Source organism: Musa acuminata, chromosome BXJ3-4 (assembly GCF_036884655.1).
Source record: "Musa acuminata AAA Group cultivar baxijiao chromosome BXJ3-4, Cavendish_Baxijiao_AAA, whole genome shotgun sequence".
NCBI lineage: Eukaryota > Viridiplantae > Streptophyta > Magnoliopsida > Zingiberales > Musaceae > Musa > Musa acuminata.
Genome location: NC_088352.1, coordinates 21,435,584 through 21,462,258, shown reverse-complemented (window position 1 = coordinate 21,462,258; position 26,675 = coordinate 21,435,584). Strand labels below are relative to the sequence as shown.

The following is a 26,675-nucleotide window of genomic DNA, read 5'->3' as shown; positions in this document are numbered from 1 at the left end:
TATTAAATTGTGTTGCTCTATCAACCACAGAAGCAGAATATATAGCATTTATTAAAGCCTATAAGGAAGCTTTGTAGATGAAAAAGTTTCTATAGGAATTGAGCTTGAAACAAAAAGGATATACTGTTTATTGTAATAGTTAGAGTGTCATTCACCTCTCCAAGAATTCAACATATCATTCTAGATCTTAGAATATTGATGTTAGATATCACTGGATTCGTAATGTATTTGAGATGAAAGAATTGTACTTGGAAAATGTACATACCAATGAGAATGGATTAGATATATTAACAGTCTTTACCTGAGAAGCTTGAAGTATGTATATGAAGAACGGGTTTAGTACAACCCACTATATGAGTTGAAGGAGGAGAATTGTTGGGTCCAGCCCATATGTGAGCTTGGACTAGATAATTTAGGCATTGAGCCCAAATTTGATTTATTAAAAAAATAAAAAAAGGAAGTGGTGTGCATAACTTAAGGAGGGCAGTGAAGGCATGCATGCAACGAATAGTGATTGACGCGGAACATAGAGAAAAAGAAAAAAAAAATTAAAGTTTTAGGACTTTTGGTTGATGATCAAGCAGCTAAACTTTGTTGGTTTCGGTTCAAATTTTATGTGAAGAATCCTTGTAGTAAGCTCTATAATCTTAACGGTATCGATCTATAGTTTATCCTTTCTAAAGTACTTTCATATTATACCAATTTTGTGATACCTAAGATTTTCTTTTCATTAAATTTATCTTTAGTGGTGATGATACGTTAATGTTGAACCAAGATATGTGTTCTTGATATTATTGTGATTCTTTGATTATTCTAGAGGAGTTACTATAAACCTGTTATCATTATTAGTGATAGTGAAAGTTTGAAGTGGACTATGGTCCCATGGTTTTTCCTGTATTAGGTTTTTTACGTAAAAATTTTAATGTCTCACTTTGTGATTAATTTATTATTTTATTATTTATGCTACTCTAGTTAATATTTGTTTTTGATAACAAGTTGGTATTTTGATTAGGAACTCATTTTAAAATACAAAAAGGGAAAAGAATTATTTTACTATAATAATTTTTCCCAACATAGGTACACGTCGCTAACTCTTCATCAATTTACATACTATCAACACAACCTAATCATACTACTAAGTTTAAACATCATACGATAATATAATAAAAAAATAACATATTCAAATTACGTCAAATCTTTGATCTTCACATTGTTATAAATTCTTTGCCTAACCCTTTTGAACCCATAAGTATTACTCAGACTCAAAAATCTTTATATCAGTGCAAAAACATATGTAAGGAATAAAATATTATACTCTACAATATCATATGAACTTTTATATTATCTTACATCACACAAAATATCATCAAGTGTAAATAGATCTTTCGAATTAAGAGAAACCAAATGAATATATTACTAGAAATAAAGCACATATAATGACCGAAGGATTTCACCAACGACTAGGTATTGATTTTACAAATACCTTCTGTCTAATCGTTAAACCAATGATAATTTGATTTATCTATAGTATGACTATCACTCAAAGTTGGTATATATGCCAATAAGATATTAACAATATTTTTTTAAAAAAAGACATTAACTAAATATATATCTTTATGCATCAATCCCTTAACTATTTATTGATTTTGCCAAGCTCAAAGAGCCTACTATACTTGGATTATTTTTTATTGTCAATTGACTTTATCAACTCTATATCCAATAGTCTTTATTCCTACAATAACAAAGAAGACGAACTATATATACTAATTTATATGGTTGATATTATCATTATAGATAAAAATTTTATAAAGATCAAATAATTTTTTAAATAATTAATAAATTATTTTTTTATCAAAGATTTAAGAATATGAAGCTATTTTTTAGGAATAGAAGCAACATTCATATCTTCTAGATTTTTTATACATAAAAAAAACATTTGAAATCTATTATGTATATTATGAAAGATGAACATATAAAAATATCATAAAAATTATCACCCCATTTTTTTTTCACTAAATCACTCAATTTTTATGATGATAGTTTTACTATGGATCCATATATTGAATCTTTATAGTATTTATATCTATTAAATTTTTTATCTACAATCAATAATAGATTATTATAATTAATATATCAACTTTTTACTGCGTTGATAAGTATAATACAATATCATAAAAGAACTCCAATGTCGGGTTTCCTACCAACGAATCACCAGTTAGCACATCCAAAGAACTAGTCGGCCTCATCTTCTCCATCTGAAGAGTAGGAGATCGAAAATGAAGACGACGAAGAAGTTTGTTCTTACTCTTAGTGCGAGTCGAGGGGGTGTTCCCTTCCGACCAGGGAACGACGGGGGGATCGTCGATGAGTGGATCGCTGCCGATGCCGCGTCGGTCACCGTTCGACAGAGACATCCAAAGCGGAATCAACGAGTTTGTCTTTTATTGGGGTTAAGAAAGCAGCAGCAAACTCAGTCACCCCTGATTGTTTACGAGGTCACGTGGCTTCCACGTTTTGTGGGACCCGAACGAAGATTTGTACACGTCAATATTTGCCAGTTGTGATACGATCGATTTAATCGGGCTAAACAACTCGGACAGGACTCGGACTCGGACTCGGACTCGGACTCGGATCCTATTTTGTCATGGATTTGGATCCGATGCACGTTAAAGTGGAAACCAGCCTTGCAATAGTCCGTTCTATATAAACGTCCCACCCTCGGCCTCCTCTCAGAAACAAGCCAGAAAACCCTAGCCGGCTCACAAGGGCTTCCCCCGTTCGTCGCTTCCGACCCGCGACATGGTGCGCTCTCTCTCTCTCTCTCTCTCTCTCTCTCTCTCTGGGCTTTTCCCTTTGCTTATCGTTTCCCCTCTATGATTTTGTTCATTTGCAGGCGGATTCTCGACGCAGGAGGTAAGTCCATCTGCCGAGATCAACCTTTCCCACGAATAATTTTCCTTTTCTGATGCCCTATTTTGTTTATTTTAATGCCCTTTTCTATTAGAAATTACTTTGCGGTATTGTGTCATTATTCTCGTTACATTTGGTTAAAGACCTTTTACTTCCCCCTACAATTGTAGGCACCAAATATTAATTTTTTTTACATACAAAGTTCATCTATTGAGAGATTATTATTGGAAGCATTTGAAAAGCCAGATCTTATATCATTCTGACTCAAACGCGTCAAAGTTGATACTTTATCCTATAAGTTGTCAAATGCCTACATTTAGTTCGTTTAATTTGATAGGTATAAGTTTTTAGAGTAGCATTTTTAAAGTTCTAATGTTATCTTGCTGAGAAGTTATGATAGTTTAGTGGGTTGCAGACTTTTTTGATTAATTTGATTCTCAGACTATTGTTACCTTGGAGTTGAGCTTTGTGGGCTTTATTTGTGAAGCATGAGGTAGATTCATACGACTGCGCAATTAGATTCCATCACCAGTCATTCTGTATCTTAAACTTTATACCAATTGTCAAGGGTTTGCGATTTCAGCTGGATTATCTGTTCTAAACTCTGCCAATGAGCATTGCATCACCATGACTTCTATAGCCATCATACTTCACTGTTTTGATTCTTGTATATGATTCCTTCCTGTAGATGATTTGACTTGCTTATGGTATAACGTCTAGTAAGTGGCTAACGCTGAATGATCATTCATCTCTTGGAAGCTGATCCTTGGCCAGGATATTCTTCATCATTTCATGATGTGAATAGGTCCTGCATGCCACATGGGGTTTAGACAAACGAAAGACTAACACATAAATAGCCCGGCAACATGTGGATTTGTGGTTTCAATCCATGTTATTTTACTAAAACAATTGAGCCTCTATGGTTTTTGAAAATTTCAGAGTTGGTCTGTGTAAAGTTCTGTTGAAAAGAAACGAAAGGCTATAGAAGTGATTATGATCCACATGTGAACATTAGAGAGACATTTCTGGCATCTTTGATAACCAATATTTGGTATTGTATGTGTTGTTACTGCTTCCAACTTGTTCATCTTGGTCTGGCCCGTTTTGACCGTTGTATTGATTGGTCCCTGGTTTGATGAACATGAGTTCATGAAGAACATAATGCCTCGCATTATGTTGCCATGAGATGCTACTCCACCTCAGCAAAAAAGAAATCAATTATATCAGTCATTCTTGTGAATGAAGAATAAAGATTGGTAATCACACACCGAAACTAACATTAAAGTGACTAGTACACTTCACGTCTATGTCTATTACCTGCAATTATTAAACATGGCTTCTTATTTGATAGTTGATACTGCATAATGTTGGCTTATTTATTTTATTAGTTTTAGCTATCAAATTACTTGATATGCATCATAGTTGACTTATTTATCTTACCTTTCGGGGAATGAATATTTCCGCTAGCTATGCCTTTTGGCTCAGCTATCAACTGTCCTCTGTCTATTCTTAGTTATGGGTTTTGATATAATGAACATTTAGAAGCCTTCATTGTGATAGTCATCTAGACCATTCAACTAGCTGAGCCAGGTGGCTGGGACCTGATGCCTTGCTGCATCAGACTCTTTGACTGAAATTGGACATGATGCTTTGTGGTTACCCTTTCGCAGTTTTAATACCTTTTCGTGTGTCGCATATCAACTACTAACAGAGCAAACATTCCTTTAAAGTATGTGGATATTGAAATGTTTTTAGCTTTTTTCAGTTGATACAATGGTGAAGTTTTGCTTATCTGATACCTTTTCAGGTACTCACGGTCCCCATCTCCATACAAGGGTGGCTCTAAAACAAGGTCTAGGTCCATGGGTTTGACCCACTCCAGATCTCAGTCTCCTCGGCCTAGAAACCACGCAAGGTCACGGTCCAGAAGTCATGACAGGTCCTTTTTCTCTCCCTTTTGATTTGCTAATTCTGGTAATTTGTTAAATATGATGTTTGATGTTCTAATTTTCTTTTCATTTTGTAATGGCAGGAATGAAACGGCGAATCATGGAAATACTCTTTATGTAACAGGACTTTCATCCAGGGTTACAGAAAGGGACTTGGAGGATCACTTCTCCAGGGAAGGAAAGGTTGGTTTGTGCTGTACATTCTTTTTGTAGGTGTATAGTTGTCTTAATCAATTTTTGTTTGTTAGGTTGTTGGATGTCACCTAGTTGTTGAACCTCGCACACGTGCCTCTCGTGGTTTTGCATTTGTGACCATGGACACCACGGAAGATGCAGACCGTTGTATCAAGTATCTCAATCAGTCAATCCTGGAAGGAAGATGTATAACGGTGGAGAAGGTATGATTGCCTCATAGATATATTGACCATTGTGCATATTTTGGCAATGCTGCCTCTATGTTCTTTAAACTTTGGCATGTTTGCTTTGTCTCTATTTAACTTTGAGGTTTTTGGTTACCTTCAGAAGACATTGCGGTCAGATATGTTGGCAGCAATCAAAGATGATGAGTTCATCAATATCAACTTAACTCAATACAGCTTGATGAATGGCCAGCCTAACAGTTTTCCATGCATCAGATCAACTTAACAAATCACAAATTTCCAACTAAACAACATCCGAATCATCTTCAACTCGCACAACTAATCAACGGACATTACCAACTCATAGTCGGACGTAATGGTATCTTATTTGTAGCATTCAACTAAGGCTGCTTGTCATGCTTTTGTATTTGTGGTCTCTTAGTCTTAAATGTTTCAGTAGATTTTTTCCATTTGGCAATGAGGCTTCCATACTTGTCTTTTTCTGTTCTGTGGTTCTTAGCAGCATAAGTTGTACTGGTCTCTTTCTGTTTATGATGATGTGCTCTGTTCGGGAGAGGGGAAATTTGAAGATATACCACATGTCTTGTTTCTTTTCAGTCAAGGAGGGGACGCCCACGAACACCTACGCCGGGAAAGTACCTTGGTGTGGTCAGCACACGAGACAGTGAGTTCCCTACCTCTCCCATGTAACTGATGTACCAACCATTTATAGGTGATTTGCTCATGAGTTGCCCCCTGTGCAGGTTATCGAAGCGATCGCGGAAGATACTATGGAGGCTACAGCCGCGATGACTATGGTGGTGGTGGTGGTGGTGGCGGCTATCGCAGATCTCCAAAACACTCTCCTTACTGGGGCGGTGGCTCCCCACGGAGGTCACCATATGGTGGTAGGTCCAGAAGAGAACAATCCAGGTCACCTTATTATGCATACAGAAGCCCAGAGAGAGCTGCAGGCTATGGGCGTCGCCCAAATGGCTATGGTAGGTAGATTTTTGGTCATTTTATCCCCCTCCATCAAACCAGATCGTCAATTGATAGCTTTGCAGTTACAGTGTGTGTCTCTAGTAAGCATCCAGAGTAGATGTTGAACAAGTTGGTCCTTTTTTTAATTATGGTGGTGTTCTGGTTATATGTAGAGTTTGTGCGTGTGTTTCTTCTTGAGACATGCACTTGATGTGATGCAAGTGATGCGGGATCAACTTATTTGTCACTACATGAATATATAATCAATTTATAAGTGTCAGTATATATTCGAGGCTCAAACGAGCGAATGAATGTAAAAGCAAAAAAATAAAAAATAAAAAAACAAATTCAAGCGTGATTAAACGTTATTAATTTTGATTTATATAAAATTAAAAATTTATTACTCAAGAACATTATTATTTTTTAATTAAAATTAAAATTATTTAATTTAATTTTTTTTTTTAAACATTGTAATGGAGATTAAAAACATTGGATACTTCAATTTTTTTTTTATCATATGTAATTAGTTTCTTCTTCCTTTTTTTTTCTATTTCTATTCCTTTATCATAAAAGAAAAAAAAAATTGCTGCTATTCTTGTTTTATCCCTTTCAATCATTTCCTCTCTCTCTCTCTCTCTCTCGGAAATCCGGAAGTCCCCATCTGTTTCCCCGTCTGATTGCATCTATCAAAAAGCAAAGAAATGGTTCCTACTGTGGTCTGTACCACTCCCTAACCTTCCCACGTCCCATGTCTCCCATCTCCCACCTACCCAAGCATTCAAACAAAGACAAAACCAAGAAGCCGGGCGTCGGGTGGTATTGAAGGGTTGGTGTGCACAATATTGTGGGCTGCCGGAGTTGCCCCGCCGTGGTTTTCTGCACCACCCAGTGGACCCTATGTGCTGGGATGAGGCCATCGAGCAGCTACCACATCCCCCCACGCATTATCTATTACTGGGAAGGAAGGGGATTCAAGTTGATTGATTACTTGTTCCTTTAAACAAAACAGTTGTTGACTAGTGTTTCCTTCCTCAACGATTGACCGTCAGTCATGCAAGCCGGTACCCCATGTACTGATCATGGAAGCGTCACGGACGGAATCGAGTTGCTGATGCACAATAATGGAATCAAGGCATCATAAAATAGACAGACACTTAACTCGACACAAAATGCTGCAGGAGGAAGAACACCAGATGTGAGACTCAATTGGGATATCGAACTACTAAGATGAGATAAATGAGATGGGCTTTGTCTGAGTAGCAAAACAAGGGATGTGTTCACATGGAGATGGAGACAAAGAGGCATCCCAAGAGTAGCCCAGAGGAGCGACCACCACCAAGGCGGCCACACCGCCAACTTGCACCCCTGCGCCAGGCCGACGTCCTGCCAAGTCGCTCACCCACCCGCTTCCCTCCCAAGCCAACCACCCCCGACCCCGTCGTCTTGCCGTTACCTGTTACGGTGGTGCGTGTCCACCCAGCGATATTGTCGCGATCGGTCGTACGTGTGCTGCGAACCTGACACGGCCTCTGCTCCCTCCTCTCCCCCTCCTTTTCGTTTCCGTCACGCTTGCGGGCCAACCCCTCGCAGGCCTTCCCATTATTATATCACCCCCTCTACGATTGCAGATTTCCGTGAAAGCGACCACATAGAGAGAGAGAGAGAGATAGAGAGGTAGTGGAAGCAGATTCCATTCCGATTGATGGTGGTGCAATGCCACCGTACATTACTGCATACTATATTGCATTTAGTGCGGAGAATAATTGTTCTTTAAGGTTGCAGATACAGTGTTCCTCGCCGTAGGGCAGGCAAGGAATGGAGCTCGATGAGCATGGCTTCCTGGAGGAGCTGCTCGCCCTGAGAAGAGACGATTGGGACTCTGACTCGTTTCCAGCTGGAATGGGCGAGTTCTTCTTCCCCTGCGACGGCGGCTTGGACTGCTTCCAGCAGATCAGCCCACACGCGTTGGCTCCCCTGAGCTTTCCGCCGGCTTTCGACGTGACCGTGGAGCCTAATTTCGACGGTTTGAGTGACGTATGCTGTCCGATCGCCGGCCCGTACTCGGCGCCGGCACCGGAGATCCAGTCTTCCTCGCTAGATGACGGCGAGCTTGGCCTCGCTCGCAAGGTGGAGCCGGCGATGTTTCGGTTGGATGGCTGTGTGGAGAGGAAAAAGAAGAAGAAGAAGAAGCTCGAGGGGATGCCTTCCAAGAACTTAATGGCGGAGCGGCGGAGAAGGAAGAGACTCAACGACCGGCTCTCCATGCTGCGGTCCGTCGTCCCTAAGATTAGCAAGGTGAAGTACCTCAGAACCTCATAGATTCTGCTGCGAGATGGACTGATAGAAATCTGGATCCAACAGATGGACAGAACATCCATTCTGGGCGACACCATCGACTACATGAAGGAGCTCATGGAGAGGGTCAAACGGCTGCAGCAGGAGATGGACGTCGGCCCAGAACAGCCGAATCTACTGAGCACCGACGAGATCTTAGCGAGGAAGTCCCCCAAGGTAAAATACAGAGAGGGCCTTGTGCTCGGTTCAAGCTGAATGCCATCGACAGATTAAGAACAATCAATCCTGTATGCAGTTCGACGTGGAGAGAAGAGATAGCGACACACGGATCGAGATCTGCTGCGCGGCAAAGCCAGGCCTGCTGCTGTCGACGGTGAACACACTGGAGGCCTTGGGGCTTGAGATCCAACAATGTGTCGTGAGTTGCTTCAGTGACTTCGGATTGCAGGCTTCTTGCTCTGAGGTAGGTATCTACACCGGACCCGTTTCGCTCCGGCCATGAGCTGTTGTTCACGGTGGTCTGCCGTCAACTGCAGGGCATAGATCGGTGGGCGGTCGTCGGCGCCGAGGACATCAAGCAAGCGCTCTTGAGGAATGCAGGTTATGGTGGGAAGTGTCTATAGATGAATGGGTTCGGTGGCCGCTTGCAAATGTCTGATGAGTTCTTCTTGCTTCCGTCGTCACCGAGACCTTCACACAGGCCTTAACCAAGCCATCAATTCTTTCTCGAGTAGGAAGCATCTGCTGTGAATGATGGAAGAATCGATTGATGCAGGTGTCAAGATGAATGTGTGTTACTAAGACGATTGTTCATGAAGATCTTGATCACTTGAGACATGGACAATGTGGACTTGTAAGATACCTCAAAGTAATAGTTCGATGTGCAGTCCTTAGCTTCCTTCTCTTACTCTTTGGTTACATGACGCCATATTTATGCTCTCTAAGCTCCATCCATTGTTCAGAGAGAGAGAGAGTGTGTGTGTGTGTGTGACACAAAGTGCCTTTTTCCACCCAACTGGTTCATGAAGCTCTAAGAATGTAGCAGCATTTGGATTCTCTGAGAAAAGGGAGATGACCATCCATGATGTGCTAATTGCGTGAGCTTATACATGGACTCAAAGTTCATCATTGAATCAATTAGGTTGTGAAGGCAATCAAAGTTGGAACTATCATAACATGGTTTTGAGGAGGTTCTATATGTAGTTAGTCAAAGATTCAGCTAACCAACTGTTGTCATATTGTTTGGACTTTGGCTAAGATGGAAGGAGACTGCCAGCCACACTTTAAAGAGTTCAGATTCATCTTTGACTCTTGCATCATTTTGTGCTTCAAGCTGTCATTTGCAGTAGAAAAGGGCATGAAATGTCAGATGCCACATAATCCCTTCATGACTGTGCCAAATTAATCTGCACTAATAATGTAAGATATCATCATCATCATCTTTGGTGAAGTCAATCTGCTGGGTACTGTAGCGAAAGATGTGAGAACATCCATGGCCAGTTCCAAGGTTTGTAGGTCATGTTCAACTTGTGAGTGCCCTACAAATCTGACATCTGAACAGATCACCAGATTTTGTTCTTCTGGGAAGAAGAAGAGGCTAAGATATGTACTAAAATTAAACAAAGAAAAAGGGATCCAAGATTTGTATTGAATTCAACCATCTTTACAGTGAGTTGCAATATTTTTTACTATGAATCTATGACATAATCTTTAAGTATTCAACCAAGAGAGGCATTTTCTCCAAGATATATATATATATATATATATATATATATATATATATAGTTTTATTACATCGATTGAGATTTAAGTAGATGAAGTAATCTTTCTCTAACTTTTTAAGGGTTCCTCACTCTCTTTCCAAAGAAGATAATTGTTCGTGAGCTCAATAGAGATAAATAATAACTTATCAATATTATCAAAATGATACTATTTCTATTTATTGTTCAGTTAGTTCTATGTATTTATAGACGAGAGTAGAGAGACTAGGATAAATAATTAAGAAAATTCCTCTCATCCTATTTTAAGTGGACTTCTTTTTTATTGGTCAATATATTTCATCGGAATCTAATTAGTTATATTATATATATCTTATCCAAATATAAATTATATATATCTTATCTAATTATAAAAGATTACAAAATATAATAAAATCTTATCCAATTACTTTAAGCTCTCCTGTTTGAAACACTTAAGTATAGCTTATTTGATAAGAAAGAGATGGACTGATCAATTAAATTTTGACCACGTTTGATTGTCCTTTAACCTTAAATAAACAAAACATTTACGCCTTCCTTGGTCATGGCATGAACATATGATCTTTCTTCTCCAACCGTGGCATCTTATGCCCTTGGTGGGCATGGCATCCAACGCCAGCGCGGCCTCTCGCCTGCTTCCTCCTCTGTCCTCGTCCTCCATGATCATTCTCTCTGCACTTTGTCCCTTCTCTTCATGATTGATCCATCCATTGCCGGCACCTTCCTCATGCAAGCTCACCTTTCGCCGAATCCAAGATCCCAACCACCTATAAGAAGTGGCCATGGCTGGATCACAGCATGCATCCCGAGTTCCAGCAACACATCAAGCACAGCACATCCATGGCGGAAGAGCAGCAGCAGAAGGAGAGCCTCAGCATCGTCGCCAGCCACGAGGAGGAGGCGATCGACGTGGTGAACGAGGGAGGCAGCTTGCAGGTCACCGACGCAGGGGAAGCTTCCAAGAACAAGGACACTCCACTCAATAAAGTTCGGTTCGAATCGCTTGCAGCACTGTCATCTTTCGCAGCTAACGCATCTGCTCTCCTCTCTTGCGCAGTCAACCGGCGGATCGGAGAAGAACAAGAAGCAGGTGGACGCTCTGAAGAAGAAGATCGACAGGCTCAAGAAGGAGGTGAAGGGAATAAAGACGGCGATCAGGAAAGCCTTGTCAGAGAAACAGAAGAAGAAGAAAACCAAGATGGCAACGTCTCTGGGCTTGGCTATCCGCAAGCTCAGGAAGAGTTCCTCCAGCTCTGATTCATCCAACTCGAGCTCCGATTCCGACTCCAGCAGCTCTGACTCCACATCTGGTCTCTCCAGACGCAACAAGGTGACTTGCAACTCCTTTGCCTCTCTCAAGCTTCGATCAAGTGCAGTGCACGTACTGGAATGTAGTAATCCACAAATAATCGCATTGTTTTGTCTAGAAGGGAGATGATTTTGATAAAGAGTACCCTGAAAAGAAGAAATCAAAAGGAAGCAAGCAAAAGAAGAAGAAATTGGCAGTTGGAAAGCTCAGTAAAAGCTCAAGCTCAAGTTCAAGCTCAAGCTCAAGCTCAAGCTCAAGTTCAAGCTCAAGCTCAAGTTCAAGCTCAAGCTCAAGTTCATCTGACTCCAGCAATAGCGAGGTAAGATTGATACATAAAGATGGCTGTGACTCCGCGCGCACACAGACACACACACTCTCTCTCTCTCTCTCACAATTCTGTGCTGTCTTCAAGGGAATTGATTCTGGATCGGTAAGAAAATTAAAAGGAAGGAAGCACAAGAAGAAGAATTCGGGAATTGTCAAGCAGAGGAGGAGTTTGAGATCAAGTTCAAGCTCAAGCTCAAGCTCCAGCTCATCTGACTCTAAATCTAGTCACTCCAGCTGCAGCAAGGTAAGCTTGACAGGTGAAGGAATTCTCACAAACCTACTCGTACTCGAGCGATCTCTGACAAGCAATGCCTTCTTCTTTTGCTCTGCCTTCAAGGGAGGTGAGGTCCCTCAACTGAAAGCAGAGAAGCAAAAGAACAGGAATCTGAAGCAGAAGAAAATTGGCATGGTCAAGAAGGAGGTGGCGAAGAAGCATCGCAAGCACAAGATCTCAGACTCCTCCTCCTCCTCCTCCGTCGGCGGACCCCGTCCCTGGCACCAGGTGATGTCGCACACACTACAAAATCCTTCACACCTGTGCTTCGTGATATTGAATTCATCAGTGTGGTGCTGCATGTATCACACAAGACTGAAAGGTGTTCTTCTGCTTTTTATGCAGTCTGAGAAACAGAAGAAGAAGAAGAAGAAGAAGGAGCTGATGAAGCAGAAGAAGGAAGCTGCAGTGGCCTAAAGGCCATCATCACAAAGGAAAATAATACATATATGATACTGATAAATAACTAAAATAAAGGGTGGCTATGAAAATTCCTGAGTGCATAAAATGAGCCACATTGAGTGCTATGTTGGTATGTGATGTAATAAGTGGGTGGGTAAGCTGCCATCTGATGCTGCCTTGATTGCTGTTCTAAGAGTCTGAAGCTGTCCTCCTGCCGTTATGTATGCATTGCCACAATAATATATATATATATACAAGTCTGCACCTCATTTGATTCCTATTGGAATAAATTGTTGGGAAATCCAAATTCCTCTCAATAAAAAAAATTGTAAATATAAATATAACTGTTACATCAAATACAGGAGAATATAGATAGATATAAATTTTATCAACATATTATTAGATTTACAAATATTAAAATATTATTAGATAGTTAGTATAATATATATAATATAAAAAATATATAATAATTATATTAATATATCAACCATAATAATAAGTCATAATAATAAGTCATTATATTAATATATCAACCTAATAATTAGAAATAATAATTATTAATATAATTAATATTATTTAAATTTAATATATTTAATATTAAATAAGTCTAATTTATCAAAAAATATAATTTGAAGGAGAGATCTTTTCTAATTCAAAATAATTAATAGTATATACATATATAATATTTTTGAGTCAAAATTTTATAATATTCTATCAAAATCTTTATCAACTAAACTGAAATACCTTATTTTGAAATTTACAATCTTAAAAACGTAAGAAAAGTTAAAAGAAAAAAAAAAGCTAAGAAAATAAAAGTAATCGAATCGACAAAATTATTTATATTAAAATACTACAAATTGAGTCTAAATTATAGTCTTATTGTTTTTGTTGTGTTTGTGTTGGGTTCCTTCTAAGCCATCACTAGGAGAAAAGAAGGAGCTTTATCGGTCCTAAACCCTACGCGCACCCACGCCCCATTCGCCCCAACCCTCACCACCCTCTGTAAGCAGTAATGGCGACGGCCGCCTTCAGCGCCACGTCCCCAACCCAATCGCGACCCGCCCATCGCCACCGTCCCCTTCCCTCCCTTACCCGCCTGCGGGCTATCCGATGCTCCTCTGTTTCTAAAGTCCCGGCCGTCACCGCTGCCGCCACCGCTGACCCCTCCCCGGTGTTTCGGTCTGTCGCTGCCTTCGCCCCCGCCACTGTAGCCAACCTCGGCCCTGGCTTCGACTTCCTCGGGTGCGCCGTTGGCGGCGGCCTCGGCGACACCGTCACCGTCTCCGTCGACTCCGCCGTCGCCCCAGGCACCCTCTCTATCGCCGACGTTTCCGGCTGCGCCGCCGCCGCGAAGCTCAGCCGAAACCCTCTCTGGAACTGTGCTGGCATCGCCGGCATCGCCGCCATGCGCATGCTCGGCGTACGCTCTGTCGGCCTCTCCCTCTCCCTCCACAAGGGTCTCCCCCTGGGCAGCGGTCTCGGGTCCAGCGCCGCCTCTGCCGCGGCGGCGGCGCTCGCCGTCAGCGAGCTCTTCGGCGGTCGTCTCTCCCCCGACGAACTCGTCCTCGCCGGGCTCGAGTCCGAGAAGAAGGTCAGCGGCTACCACGCCGACAACGTTGGGCCCTCCATCTTGGGAGGCTTCGTCTTGATCCGAAGCTACGATCCCTTCGAGATCATCCGCCTGGAGTTCCCGGCCGACCGGGAGCTCTACTTCGTTCTCGTGGGTCCCGAGTTCGAGGCGCCGACCAAGAAGATGAGGGAAGCTCTCCCGGCGGATATCCCGATGAAGGACCATGTGCGGAACTCGAGCCAAGCCGCTGCACTGGTGGCGGCCGTGCTGCAAGGGAACGTGAGGGTTCTTGGGTCGGCGATGTCCGCCGATTGGATTGTGGAGCCAAGGAGAGCGCCTCTGATCCCCGGGATGGTGAGTGTGAAGAAGGCAGCCATTGATTCTGGTGCCTTCGGGTGCACCATCAGCGGTGCAGGCCCAACTGCTGTAGCAGTCACCGATGATGAGGAGAAAGGAAAAGAGATCGGGTCTCGGATGGTGGAGGCATTCTTGAGGGATGGCAATCTAAAGGCCAGTGTGACGGTGGCGAAGCTTGATAGAGTTGGAGCAAGGGTTACTGGAAGCAGTGCTGTGCAAAAGGTAACTCTTTTTTCGTTATTTCTGTGATCCACATATTTGTCATCATTCCATTAAGTCAGCATTTAACTGATGTTTAAATCATATTCAACCCATGTTTCAAGATCACATCTTTAAGTTTGCACTCCCTGCTTCAGATCATCTTATGCTGGAACCTGATAGACTGAGTGGAGAGATGAGGGTTAGATTCATGGTAGTTTAATTATCGGACAGAGTAGATATTCTAATTGTGGTTTTGGTATTTTCATTAGTAAAAAAGGCTACAAACTAATCATATACCACCATAAATCCAGCCGAGTATCAAGCCTCATGGCAAACTCGTGCAGGAAATTAGATTATGCTGTTCCTGCATGTGCTGATGTAGTATGTTACAGATGTGATATGATCTAGGGATGTCTCCTGGTCATCAGTAATATATAGGCTGTTTCTTGTTATCAATAACATAACCTACATATATACCACTGTTTGGTCTTTTGACCGTGTAAATATCTATGATCTTCATGCTTGTTGGCCAACCTTAGCTTTATTTCTTGAAGTTAGGGTTCACATGCAGAATCTTGTTTCTAAGGAGTAGCGGCCTCTTTAGTGTCCAGATATCTCAGAAGTGACATCTTAAAAAGAGAGAAAAGATAATACTAATTAAAGTTTGCTGAGCTTCGTGAGTGACCTTTTGTCATCTTCAATGTTTTCTCTTGAAGTAAAATTCATTTTTTATTTCTTTGTCTTTATGGCTTCCTTCCAAACAAATTGTAGCAATTGATTTTGTTTTAGTTACGAGGTTCTGTCACTTGTCAGATTGCTGTCCATTCTCATGATTTAGTTGCCTGTTTATTGTAAGCTACTGTCACATTATCCAGATGCAACCAATCAGACTTTATTCGTCCTGATTTAACTAAACCATGAAATCACTAACTCTCAAATCATCTAACTGTTTCCTGTGTTTTTTATTTGAATTTTGAGGGGTGTTGGTTTTTCTCTGAATCTGCAAATTCGGGATACAACTAGTTCAAGTATGAAACCATGCGGAACATGTTTTTGTTTTCCATTTAATAGGTTTGATGTGTTTTTGAGCAATAGTTATTTAAGTATAACAGTCTCATGTACACATAACTCAACCAAAGTGGTTTAAGTAAAAAATATCGATAGGGAACTGTTAAACAAATTGTATCATTTTCACTGCTGGATGGTATGCATCGTGCAAGATGGTTATCATGAATCTATACTTAAACTGGATTATAAATAGTGGGTTAGAGATCAGAACCATGCTAAAATTTGATCTGTTCATCTGATTTTTTTGTTCTCAAAGATTAGCTGTGCTACTATAGCAGGGTTTCACTCATTTTTGTCCATCAGAACAATCAAGCGTTGATATCAATAAGGATTTGAATTTGGAGCATGATGCTGAAATGATTTTAAAGAAGACTTGGAGAAAAGAGGGAATTTTAGACGAAAGTAGTAGACAAGAAGAGGCAGGTAAGGCTAGCCTGCCTTGACAGGTATTATAACCTTCGTCATAGAAGTTCATATACAATTTCTATTTTCCTCAGCTGGGTACACTTAAAAAATACAATGGACCAACCCTTAGTTTGTAATTAGGTTAGGAATTCTACATTCCTTCATCCTCTTAAAATTCATATAGTTATTGATCATCCATTAGGCTCATAATAATTCAGAATATAGAAATTATAGAACTCGCCATGTCAATATAAGTGGGTAGATCAAAATTCTACAGAGGTTTTACAAGATAGAAAAACCTAAACCCAGGTTCATTTGTTTTTGAGCCTAAGTTATTGGCTCAAGCCTACTCTGACAGTTGAACCTAAGATTGACTCTGCAGCATTATCTCAACCAAATATAAGTCCTTTGGACTTTGGTTTATCAGTCCGAAGGTGATGGGCCTTTTCACCGTACAGCATTGTTCATTTACTTAATGATAATATGCTGTTTTGAAGTTTTCAAATCTTAAGATTTCAGCTAGGCATGCAAATTGCTGAAGAGTTCAAACAGGCCAGCTAATAAAAACGATTAGTTTAGTTAAGCAAGGAAGTATATGCTTTTAAGAGTAATAGTTTGGCACCTTTTGGTTTTTTTTTTTATCAAACTCTCCAACATACTACCATTAAATAAATTTCTGACTCTTTGTTTGAGTCTTCTAGCTCATGTGCGTTTTCTGCCGGAAAGCACTGTAATAGTCAAATAATTTATCATAACACCACCTGTCATCTATATTAGCAGGAGTAATTGCATGTATTTGCAGCATCAGTTGGAACAAAAGACTTTAACATGAGTTCATGGCATGTCATCTGGATATATAGATGGAAAACAATTATTTAGCAAAGCATTTTATTGCAAGTTATAATTAATGAGATATTGGTGAAATAGCAAAAAGATGCAATTTTCAGTGACTTTTAACTCTGATTTTTGGATGTTTGATCAAAAGAAAATGGCAAAAACATTCATATTTTTTCCAAAGTTATGGTGTTCTTTTCTCTGTCCTTGCTTTTTTTATGAAAGCCTTTATACAAGTCATCGGATACTAGTTATGAACTAGTTACTCGTTGACCTCTCAGCCCAGTTGCAAATGCCTGAGGATTGCTACAACTCTTTCAACATTTTCTAGTTAAATTCTCATCCATGAATCCTGTTTCTGAACAGCTGTCATTTATGATTCATCCATCAAGACCATTACTAGAACAGTATCTTTATTTCTAGTGACTTGGTGGCCCGATGCTGTTATAGGCAAATTCTTGATACATTTGGCTGCCCCAATGCAGCCATAGGCAAACTCTTGAAACGTAAAGTTACTGACCGGTCCTTTTGGCCGAGATCTCCTGTTGTTTCCATTTGTTGATTAATAATTTCTATTTTGTTTGCTTTTAACAACGGACTTTTTTTTCCCCCTACTTTTCAGGCTATGTGAGTTATGCTGCTGCTTATCCAAGATAATTTGGCTGTGCTTATTGGCGTTTGTGCTGCTTCTTGTGGATGTTGGATCTCTATCCTTATTTATCTGCAAACCAACAAACTGCAACATTTCATCTCCCTTCCAAGAACATAAATGGGAACTTTGATTGTTGCCACACTACTCAAAATGACAATAAAGTGAGGGTTGGTGGTGATTGCTGTCATCTTGTGCTTATTGATTTGTTGCAGTTTACTCCTAATATTCAGGCTTCCATGATGAATTCTTATATGTTCATCAAACCATATTCTTGTGGATTTCCCATTTGCACAAGTAGAAAGAGGATTAGAAAATTGCATATTCCTGCAACCACACAAGCAGAAATTGTTTCTTCAGCAGTAGCTATTACGATACTGAAACGAAGTTTCAACAGAGGGTTGTGACTTCCAATGGGAACCTGCAATCGTCAAGAATGGTTACTATAGTATTCTACTAAGTAGATAGCAGGGAAAAGATGAACTACTGTAACAGATTACCCGGTAAATAATTGCTATGATAAATTCCGAGAAAAGCTTCATGAATTTTGCAATTTTCCCACAATCATTCTTTGTTGTTCATTATTTTCTGTTTCTTTTTCAGTGTTTCACTGAATGATAAGTGTTCTATTAGCAAAAGTATTTAACAGGTGTTAGGCTGTCTCATGAAATATAATCCATGTGTAAAATAGGAAATCTTGCAAAAACATATGAAGTAGGTTGCAAATAAATAAATAAATAATATATATATATTATATATAATAATAATAATAATAATAATAATAATAATAATAATAATAATAATAAACCCCATAAAATGTTGCAAAAATTAAAGCCGAAACAATAATGACCGAAAACTAGAGTCAACTACGAAACGACGACGACGACGACTTCAAGGTGGCATCACCGCGCCCTTCGTTTCAGGAACGAGGAAGAAGATGAAACCCAACGATACGAGGCAGTCGAAGGCGTACGCGCCACAGACGCCGGAGAGGCCCACAGCGCGCTGCATGAGGGGCAGCGTGAAGGCGACGACGATGCTGCAGAGCCACGCGGTGACGGAGCACGCGGCGATGCACTTCCCGCGGACGCGCGTCGGGAAGATCTCCGAGCAGATGATGCTGGGGATGGGTCCGAACCCCATGACGAAGCAGCACATGTACACCACCACGCTGACGGTGGAGAGCGCCGCATGTGCGATTGCGCCCAAGTCCACCATGTTCACCAGAACCAGAAGAAGAAGCGACGCGATCAGCAGGGGGATCGTACCCAGCAGAAGACTCCTGCAGAAACCTACATGAGAACTGGAATCCAAATGAAGAACCAACACGGAGAGATCGCCTTCTTCCTCTTACCTTCTTCCGCTGACATCCATGAGCCTCATGGCAACAAGTATGCATGGGAGCTGCAACGTAAATATAACAGAGCTGATGAGCAGAGATGCTGAAACAGAGCTGAGTCCCAATTTTGAGAGAATAATCCCAACTCCAGCTTGCTCAAGAATTTGTGGAGTGTAATAGAGGACGCCGTTGATGCCAGAAAACTAGCAAAGAATCAAATATACTGAGAGATCACTGAAGATGAATCAAACCTGATTATGTGTCTCGTTTTGTTTTACCTGCTGAAGAATTTGCATCCCAATACAGAGAAACAATACATGTTTGAGTCCGCCGCAGGGTGGAACCAAAGCTGGCCGACTTGGATGCTGGCTCACCGATGCTTTGGCTTCGACACATTGATCTGTTTCTGAGGCATCACCTTCAGGAATGACAAGCACGCAATGTTGCTGTGATCCAGACACAGCTTCCATGCACAAAATGACCCTTTTGGGATCTCCTCCTCCATTTGTTCCGTGGTCTGAGAGCAATGGAGTGTACATATCATCAGAGGCATAGGACTCGCCCTCCCTGGGAGGGTTCTTCTCCACATCGGCTTGCTCATTACTTGCACGCCGCTTCCATCTGATCCGAACAGGATCAAGGACACTTCCAAGAAGACTACGTTCCGTTGCTGGTCGTCTAACCCAAGCGATTCTTCTCTTTGGACGATATGGCATGTTCATGTCCTTCACACCAGTCGACTCCTGCTCCACGGGGAGCTCAGTTGCAGTAACTCCCACACCTTCAGCCAAAAGAGCCATTTCTCCTGGTACAAAAAGATCAGCACACACTGACGATGATAGATTGCTGCTATTAGTCAAGCAATCGTAAGTTGTATCTCAGAACAGACCTGACACATCTTCTCTTCCGCGTAGTCTCTGCAAAGCGTGTTTGGCCTCCTCCATCCGTCCTTTGCTGACGAGCCATGTTGGTGCCTCCGGCAGAAAGAACACCGTGAACACGAAGTACACGATGGAAAGAAATAGGATGCCTCCAAACAGTAATCTCCAACTAGGTTGGCTCTGCAATGACATCCCGAAATCCACATCATACGCCACAGTCGTCCCCGTCGTGCCCGTCAACTGTGGAAGGGTGCTCAGTAAGCCCCTCATCTCCGATGGAGATACCTCAGTTATGTAAGCCGGGACGAAAGCTACGGCCAAACCAATCCCAAACCCGAATACCAGCCTTGCCAAGAGCAGTATGTATACGTCGGGACACCATATCGTCAAAACGCCACCAGCGATGTAGAAAACTGAGGAGATAATTAGCATCGGCCGTCTGCCAAACCGATCTGAGAGCGCTCCTGAGAACACCGTGATGATGGCGGCGCCGATGAGAGGGATGGTGTTAATTAGACTGTCAATAATAGGCTCGTCCTCCAGCCTAAACTCCTGCCTTATGTAAGTAAGAGAACCTGCACGCCGAGTAATCCAAGAGAGACAAACGTTTGTGTGATCGATAGATTCAAGTTTTGCTGCGTTTGAGATCAGAGAAAGCATTTACCTGACAAGGTGGCCTGATCCCATCCCTGAAGGAAGTTACCGATCGCAGCAACAATGGCGAAAGAAAGAGCTCTCCGCATCTTTGCAGGGTGCAGGAGTTCTTCGACGTGTATTAGCTTGCTATCTGACATCCATCGGCCATTCAATTCAAAACAAGCAACAAGATGGTTCTTCGATAACTAAATGCAGCAGAGAGCAAGAAAAAAGCATCACCGGAGATGGTGCACCGAAGCCGTCTATCTCATTTCCATGCCACTTCTCTCCTTCTCTCACGTCTCCACAGAGCACCGGAGATGAGAGAGAGAGAGAGAGAGAGCAGCGGAGAAAAGGCTACGCAGAAGTCCCGAGGAAGAAGAAGAAGGGGAAAAACACGTTGTCCGGAGCGAGCATCGGCAGATATCTAGAGGAGTTGTCCGTCGCCGCCACGCTTCTCTCCATCTCATAGGTCTTCGGAGATGGGAGGGCAGGGGAGACCATGGTTGAGTCGAAATCGCCTCCACCGCCTCTTTATGTTGTGCACGAGAAGTTGGAAGAGATAAGTTGAGATAAAAAGAATAATACGATCTTAATCGTATATTCTCTTTAAAATAATAATAAAAAAGAAAACATTTATCAAAATTTGAAATTCGATGATAATGAATATGAGCAACTTATCAAAAAAAAAAATCCCTAGTAATGGGACTTTTTAGAATTATAAAAAAAGATATTATAATATATATATATATATATATATATATATATATATAATGACTAGATTTGACTTGAGTTTTTAGAATTAAATGAATTTTGTTCAGATGAATGGGATCAAATTAGTTCAACTATGATTTAATTGAACATTAGATTATCCCTTGATTCTCTTAAATTATCATTTACCTCCTTCACTTCCACTCTCTCCTCCATCGTCATTTTCTTTTTTTTCCACTTTTATTATCTCCTTCCCCTCCCCCTTTTTCCTCTTCCCCCTAATCTCATCTATCTCCCTCACATCCTCCTCCTCATCCTCTTTCTCTCCGTTATCCTTCCTCTCTCTCTCCCGCCCCTTCTCTTTACAATTTATTTGGATTAGTTATTACACTTCATTTACACTCATTCATAAAATATATTAAGAATATATTTTTTTTATATAAAAAATATTCTAGATTTATTATTATTTTTTTAAAAAATAATCTTAAAAATATATTAATTTTTATATAAAATTATTATTAATTTATTATAAATTAGAAATATGTTCTAATTGTGCTAGAGAAATTTGAATTGATTTAATGAAAATTAACTCGAGTTACACTTGATCATATATTCAACAAAACTAAATCCTTAAACGGATGGTACTATCACCCATACAAATATTGTACTATTCAATGGTATCGTCTAAACTCATAGTGAAACCGCTCAAGGGTGAATACCCTATTTGAAAATAATAATAATTATAAATTCATAAAAATAGAAAGGTGATACTAGATATCTTATAATAACATTAGTAGTTTTAAAAATGTTTGAATTAGTTTGTTGAAAATAAACTCAAGTTACACTTAGTACATATTTAACCTAAAAATATTTTATTTAAAAATTTATCACACTAAACTCATAAGCAATTAGAAAAAAAAATGATGTGATGTGGTTCTAGTCTCACGTTAGTTTAAATTGGTTTGATAAAAATTAACTCCAATTATACTCAAGTTACACTCATCACAAATTTAACATAAAAATATTATATTTCAAAAAATTAATCGCCCTAAATGCATATATAAATAGAAAAAAATGATATGAAACATTAGCATCTTACCTTATTAGTTTTACATAAATTTGTATAAGTTTGGTGAAAATTCAAAGAGTTAGTTACACTCGATTACAAATTCAATCAAAAAATATTTTATTATAAAAATTAATTAATATAAATTTATATAAAAATAAACAAATATTAAACATATTATTATCTCACCTTGATAGTTGTAGAAAAGTTTAGATAATTTAATTCAACTGAGCTGCACGATGATTTAACCTAAAGATGTTCTATTTAAAAATATATTCATCCTAAAATTATAGGAAATTAAAAAATATCAATATCTTATAATCATGTGTTGAGTAGTTTTAAAGAAATTGGATTGGTTTGATGAAAACACTGTATGTTACACTTGGATTACACTTTCCTGGCATATTCAAGAAGGTTCAACTTCACCTATTGCAATCAGACCCGACCCAATCTGAAATAATATATAATCTGAATTGATTTAACCTAAATCATAATGTTTAAATTAGACCAATGGATTTGTGGCTAAAAAAATCTCGATTTAAAGGTATTATCGATATTTTTAAAAAGTGATTCCCCTTCATAAAAATCAATTATAGGGGTGCTATATGATAAAAGTTCAATACTACAAGTTTTTTTCTATAAATTATCTAATAAAAATATTTATCTAAATTTAAAAATTTATGATAATCAAATATTATTATTATTAGCGATTGGAGTTTATCAAATAATAATATTTAAATATTTCGAGTATATATAATATTAAATTTGATATGAGAGAACTCCATAATCGCGAAGCCAATTTGAAGTGCGTTAAGGAATTGTATATTCTTGTCGGTTGCTACAATACGTCGAGCGTATCCGACGACGTATGTTCCGTGTATAGGACTGTTAATGACAACACTGTAATATAATGGAACTACACCCGTCGACTTAACTACCGAACATCAGGCGCTCTGCTTCGCCTCAACGGTGCCTCTCTCTCTCTTGCACTACTCCTCGACTAGGGCTTCCTTATCCCCTATTCCACTTTCCTCGAGCTATTGCTATCCCTATCGAGCAAAGCCCTCAGGATCTCCGAGATCTAGCTCCAGAGTGTTTGGTAAGCTCTGATGTCTCCGCTTAGAGCCTCGATCATGGCTCCATGGTTTCTTCGAGGGGTAGGTGTTGGTGCGGTAATCAAGCGGATCTCAGGGACGCATACGGTGAGAAACCTCGTTGAGTCGATCTTGTAACCGTTATTATTAAATATTATATTTAATAATAATGTAACCGTTCTCATTAAGATTCATAATTCATTATAATCAATTTCTTCATTTATTATGTTTTAAATATTTTGATTTTTCATTCTAAATGTAATCATTATTATTAAATATTTAATATAATTAAGTTATTTATTATGGTCCAAATGTTATAAATTTGAATTAATTCTTGAACGTTATGAGTTGGTGAAAATAAATATTCTTGATGGGAGAACATCTATATATATATGAGGATTTTGGTCCCTGGGCTCAATCATCTCTTTAAAGCAAAAAGGATTTCCTACACCATCTAAAGTGAAAGTTCTGAGCCGAGAAGTGCCAAAGTTCAAGAAGAAACCTCTGTAGAAATTCTTGACAACAATGGTTGGAGGTACGCTATTTTGTTTCTACATCAGTTTTTATTGTGTTTCCATTATAATGATTTAGAAATACAAGTTGGCTTCAATGATTTCTTACATTTGGTATCAGAACCCATTGACCTCTATCTTGATATGAAAGAGTTTTCATTTTTATGCCATGAAAATGATTTGATTTTGGTTTCATCTCGGAAAACTTCTTGATATATTTTGTTGAAAATCATTAGGAAATATCATTTTCAATATTTTTAGTCGGTAAAATGCTCATATTACATATGCATATTTAGTTATATAAAATTATGCTTATGAGTCAATTTTTTATGTTTAAAATGTATAGTGATCCATATAATCTTAATTAATTAAAAATTAGTCACAACATCCTTAATTAATTAAAATTATATATAAAGTTAAAATAAGGATCACATAAGTAATTAGACATTATATTGTGACTGATTATATTTCATATAATAATTATTATCCCACAGGATCTTTTATTATATTTAATATAATTAATCAAGATAAAATATCAGATTATTTTCGTAATTTACCCACAGAGATTATGAATTTAAATATAATTTGATAGTTTTATCATAAAGACCATTTGAATCTATTTGAATTAAGAATTTAGCCCACATGCAATTTTTATGTCATGAGATTCATATTTTTTGACATGTTTCATATTGCTGAAATATATAATTTAGTCTATTAAGCTTCAAATTTTGACACAAGTATGTTTGATTTTATGCAGTTTCTCAAATTGTTAATTTCTCTGATATTCGATGTGATATTCCCGAACTTAGTGGTGATAACTATAAGATATGGAATGAGAGGGTTCTCCTCCATTTAGGGTGGATGGATATTGATTATGCTATTAGGAAAGACGAACCACCTATAGTCACTAATACCGGCACTCCAACTGAGATCGCATTATATGAGCGATGGGAGCGATCCAATCGACTCAGCATGATGTTTATCAAAACTAAGATAATTGTTGGCATATGTGGTTCTATTGACTAACATAAAAATGTCCGAGACTTGCTACAAGCTATTAATGAGCAATTCGTCACTTCGGATAAGGCACTAGCAAGTACCTTAATAATGAAATTCTCATCCCTTAGACTCACTAACATAAAGGGTGTGCGTGAGCATATAATGCAAATGCGAGGCTAATATGTCAGAATCCTTCCTGGTGCACTATATTCTGAACACTCTTCCACCTCAATATTGTCACAGACTTAGCTGGTTTTGCTTAAGTCATGCGGCACCCTTGCGTGTCCGTTCGCAAAGGTCAGCATCCCCGAAGCCTCTCATGGTCCTTTAGGACCCACAAAAGAGAGAACAGGATAGAGAAAATGCCTCACTCAGGATCCACAAGCAAACATCTCCGAAAACACTTCATAGATAATGCAAATTACAAATAGACTTTACAAGCTCTGAACAGTTGCACAACAAAGGGTAAAATGATCCGCTATAGACCAAAAATCTCTCACACGTGTCCACATGACACAACCTTTATTTACAAGCCTAAAGCGGCCACCAACCTAACTAAAATGGGACTATTAAGCCTTCGACCATCCCTCTACATGCTGTACAAAGCATAAACATACCAAAAGACACAAACATACATAAGCATTACATCAAACATCCTATTTAGAAGTTTGTCCGTGACATTCTCCCCCACTTATTCCTTCGACGTCCTCGTTGAAGTCTTTGTCGACACTGTAACTTCTCGCCTTTGCTGAGTCTTCAATCTTCTGCTCCAGCTGCAATGTGCCTCTTGGCTCCCAGCTGCTCTCCGCTGCTATTTTTGAGTAGTCGAACCTTTGATCCGCCATGCTGCTTCAACTCGCCAATGACTCTGACTCTAGTGTGGGGTTGGCTGAGTTGTGTTGATCCCTGTTGGTTCCTATGGATTCTCCAGATGAAGGAAAAGACCATTCTTACTGTGCCAGTCTCTCAAATGCCTCATGTTGCTTGAACTGGGTGGATGCTTGTTGGAGCTTTAACGAGCATCGTCTCGCAAACTTCTGAAGTTTTGGGTCATTCCTCCACAAAATTTGCTCAATGACTCTTCTTTCACTTAGTTGTCACATCCAAGTAGGTTCGCCTCACTTTCGCTTTCGATTGGCATTTCATTGGGAAATGAAGCGGACAATCTACTCTCAGTAACACTAATCACCATTGGTGAGGATTTGACAACTATTGTCTTCCATTATCTTCGAAGGGTCTTTGAACATATGCAGAGCTCATTTGCTGGATAGATAAGAGAATTGGGGTACTCTGTTTCGCCCATTCTCTTAAGAGTTGAGAAGGCAAAGGTTACTTGACTTCGCTCGCTTCCTCGAGGTTGTACTCCATGCATCGAGCTGGTTACTAGCCTTCGCGTGCTCTTTGCTCACACTTCTGAAGCACTTGAAGTATTTGCACTCCTTGCGTTGAGTTAGTTACTGTGATTCACCTTCTCAATTCCATCGAACTTCTGGAATGTAGGAAGTTTTCACCCAACTTAGAGTGATTCTCTCACAGGTTTGGTCGCCTCTGGGATTGTACCGTCTTCTCCATCAACCCTGTCGCCTACTCCCTTGAGTTACGAAGGTACAACACCACGTACTGCCTGCTTTGTTCCTTGGTCGTGTACTCTTGCATGACCCGAAGTCCTTCACTTTCGGCTATCTTGATGAGAAACTCATTGACACCGATCTTACGAAGTTCCTTGGCCTTTGCCCTTCAGCCTTGTCATGGTACTTGGAGTTTGCCTCTGCATGCTCCACCTCCTC

At 39.6% G+C, this 26,675-nt stretch overlaps 5 protein-coding genes across 11 annotated transcripts; 4 read left to right on the top strand and 1 right to left on the bottom strand.

Moving 5' to 3' along the window:
• Positions 1-2,716: 2,716 nt before the first annotated feature.
• LOC135582077 (serine/arginine-rich splicing factor SR45a-like) lies at positions 2,717-6,368 on the top strand. The gene is made up of 7 exons (XM_065149898.1): positions 2,717-2,802; positions 2,894-2,913; positions 4,718-4,849; positions 4,943-5,042; positions 5,108-5,257; positions 5,837-5,903; positions 5,983-6,368. Exons 1-7 carry the CDS (start codon positions 2,800-2,802, stop codon positions 6,225-6,227), a joined length of 717 nt encoding a protein of 238 aa, XP_065005970.1. The 5' UTR covers positions 2,717-2,799; the 3' UTR covers positions 6,228-6,368.
• A 1,497-nt stretch (positions 6,369-7,865) lies between these two features.
• On the top strand, positions 7,866-9,936 carry LOC135637276 (transcription factor BHLH3-like). Its single transcript, XM_065149897.1, has 4 exons — positions 7,866-8,497; positions 8,564-8,713; positions 8,793-8,960; positions 9,034-9,936. The coding sequence occupies exons 1-4, from the start codon at positions 8,018-8,020 to the stop codon at positions 9,118-9,120; spliced, it is 885 nt and encodes a 294-aa protein (XP_065005969.1). The 5' UTR covers positions 7,866-8,017; the 3' UTR covers positions 9,121-9,936.
• A 1,114-nt stretch (positions 9,937-11,050) lies between these two features.
• On the top strand, positions 11,051-12,835 carry LOC135635727 (uncharacterized). 2 transcript variants are annotated; one of them, XM_065147013.1, is made up of 6 exons: positions 11,051-11,241; positions 11,312-11,584; positions 11,685-11,882; positions 11,976-12,134; positions 12,228-12,392; positions 12,510-12,835. In XM_065147013.1, exons 1-6 carry the CDS (start codon positions 11,053-11,055, stop codon positions 12,579-12,581), a joined length of 1,056 nt encoding a protein of 351 aa, XP_065003085.1. In that variant the 5' UTR covers positions 11,051-11,052; the 3' UTR covers positions 12,582-12,835. The 2 variants fall into 2 exon arrangements, with proteins under 2 accessions (XP_065003085.1, XP_065003084.1); XM_065147012.1 differs by having other exon boundaries at positions 11,682-11,882.
• Positions 12,836-13,476: 641 nt separating this feature from the next.
• On the top strand, positions 13,477-17,840 carry LOC135637367 (homoserine kinase-like). Of its 6 annotated transcripts, none has more exons than XM_065150081.1 (3): positions 13,477-14,715; positions 16,041-16,185; positions 17,624-17,840. In XM_065150081.1, the coding sequence occupies exons 1-3, from the start codon at positions 13,579-13,581 to the stop codon at positions 17,656-17,658; spliced, it is 1,317 nt and encodes a 438-aa protein (XP_065006153.1). In that variant the 5' UTR covers positions 13,477-13,578; the 3' UTR covers positions 17,659-17,840. The 6 variants fall into 6 exon arrangements, 4 of the variants coding, with proteins under 4 accessions (XP_065006153.1, XP_065006152.1, XP_065006154.1 ...); XM_065150080.1 differs by having other exon boundaries at positions 16,038-16,185; XM_065150082.1 differs by having other exon boundaries at positions 16,038-16,208.
• A 667-nt stretch (positions 17,841-18,507) lies between these two features.
• LOC103974272 (monosaccharide-sensing protein 2-like) lies at positions 18,508-20,613 on the bottom strand. Its single transcript, XM_065148058.1, has 5 exons — positions 20,535-20,613; positions 19,879-20,445; positions 19,241-19,794; positions 19,005-19,192; positions 18,508-18,932 (listed from the first exon to the last, which is right to left on the bottom strand). The coding sequence occupies exons 1-5, from the start codon at positions 20,611-20,613 to the stop codon at positions 18,542-18,544; spliced, it is 1,779 nt and encodes a 592-aa protein (XP_065004130.1). The 3' UTR covers positions 18,508-18,541.
• Positions 20,614-26,675: the final 6,062 nt, after the last annotated feature.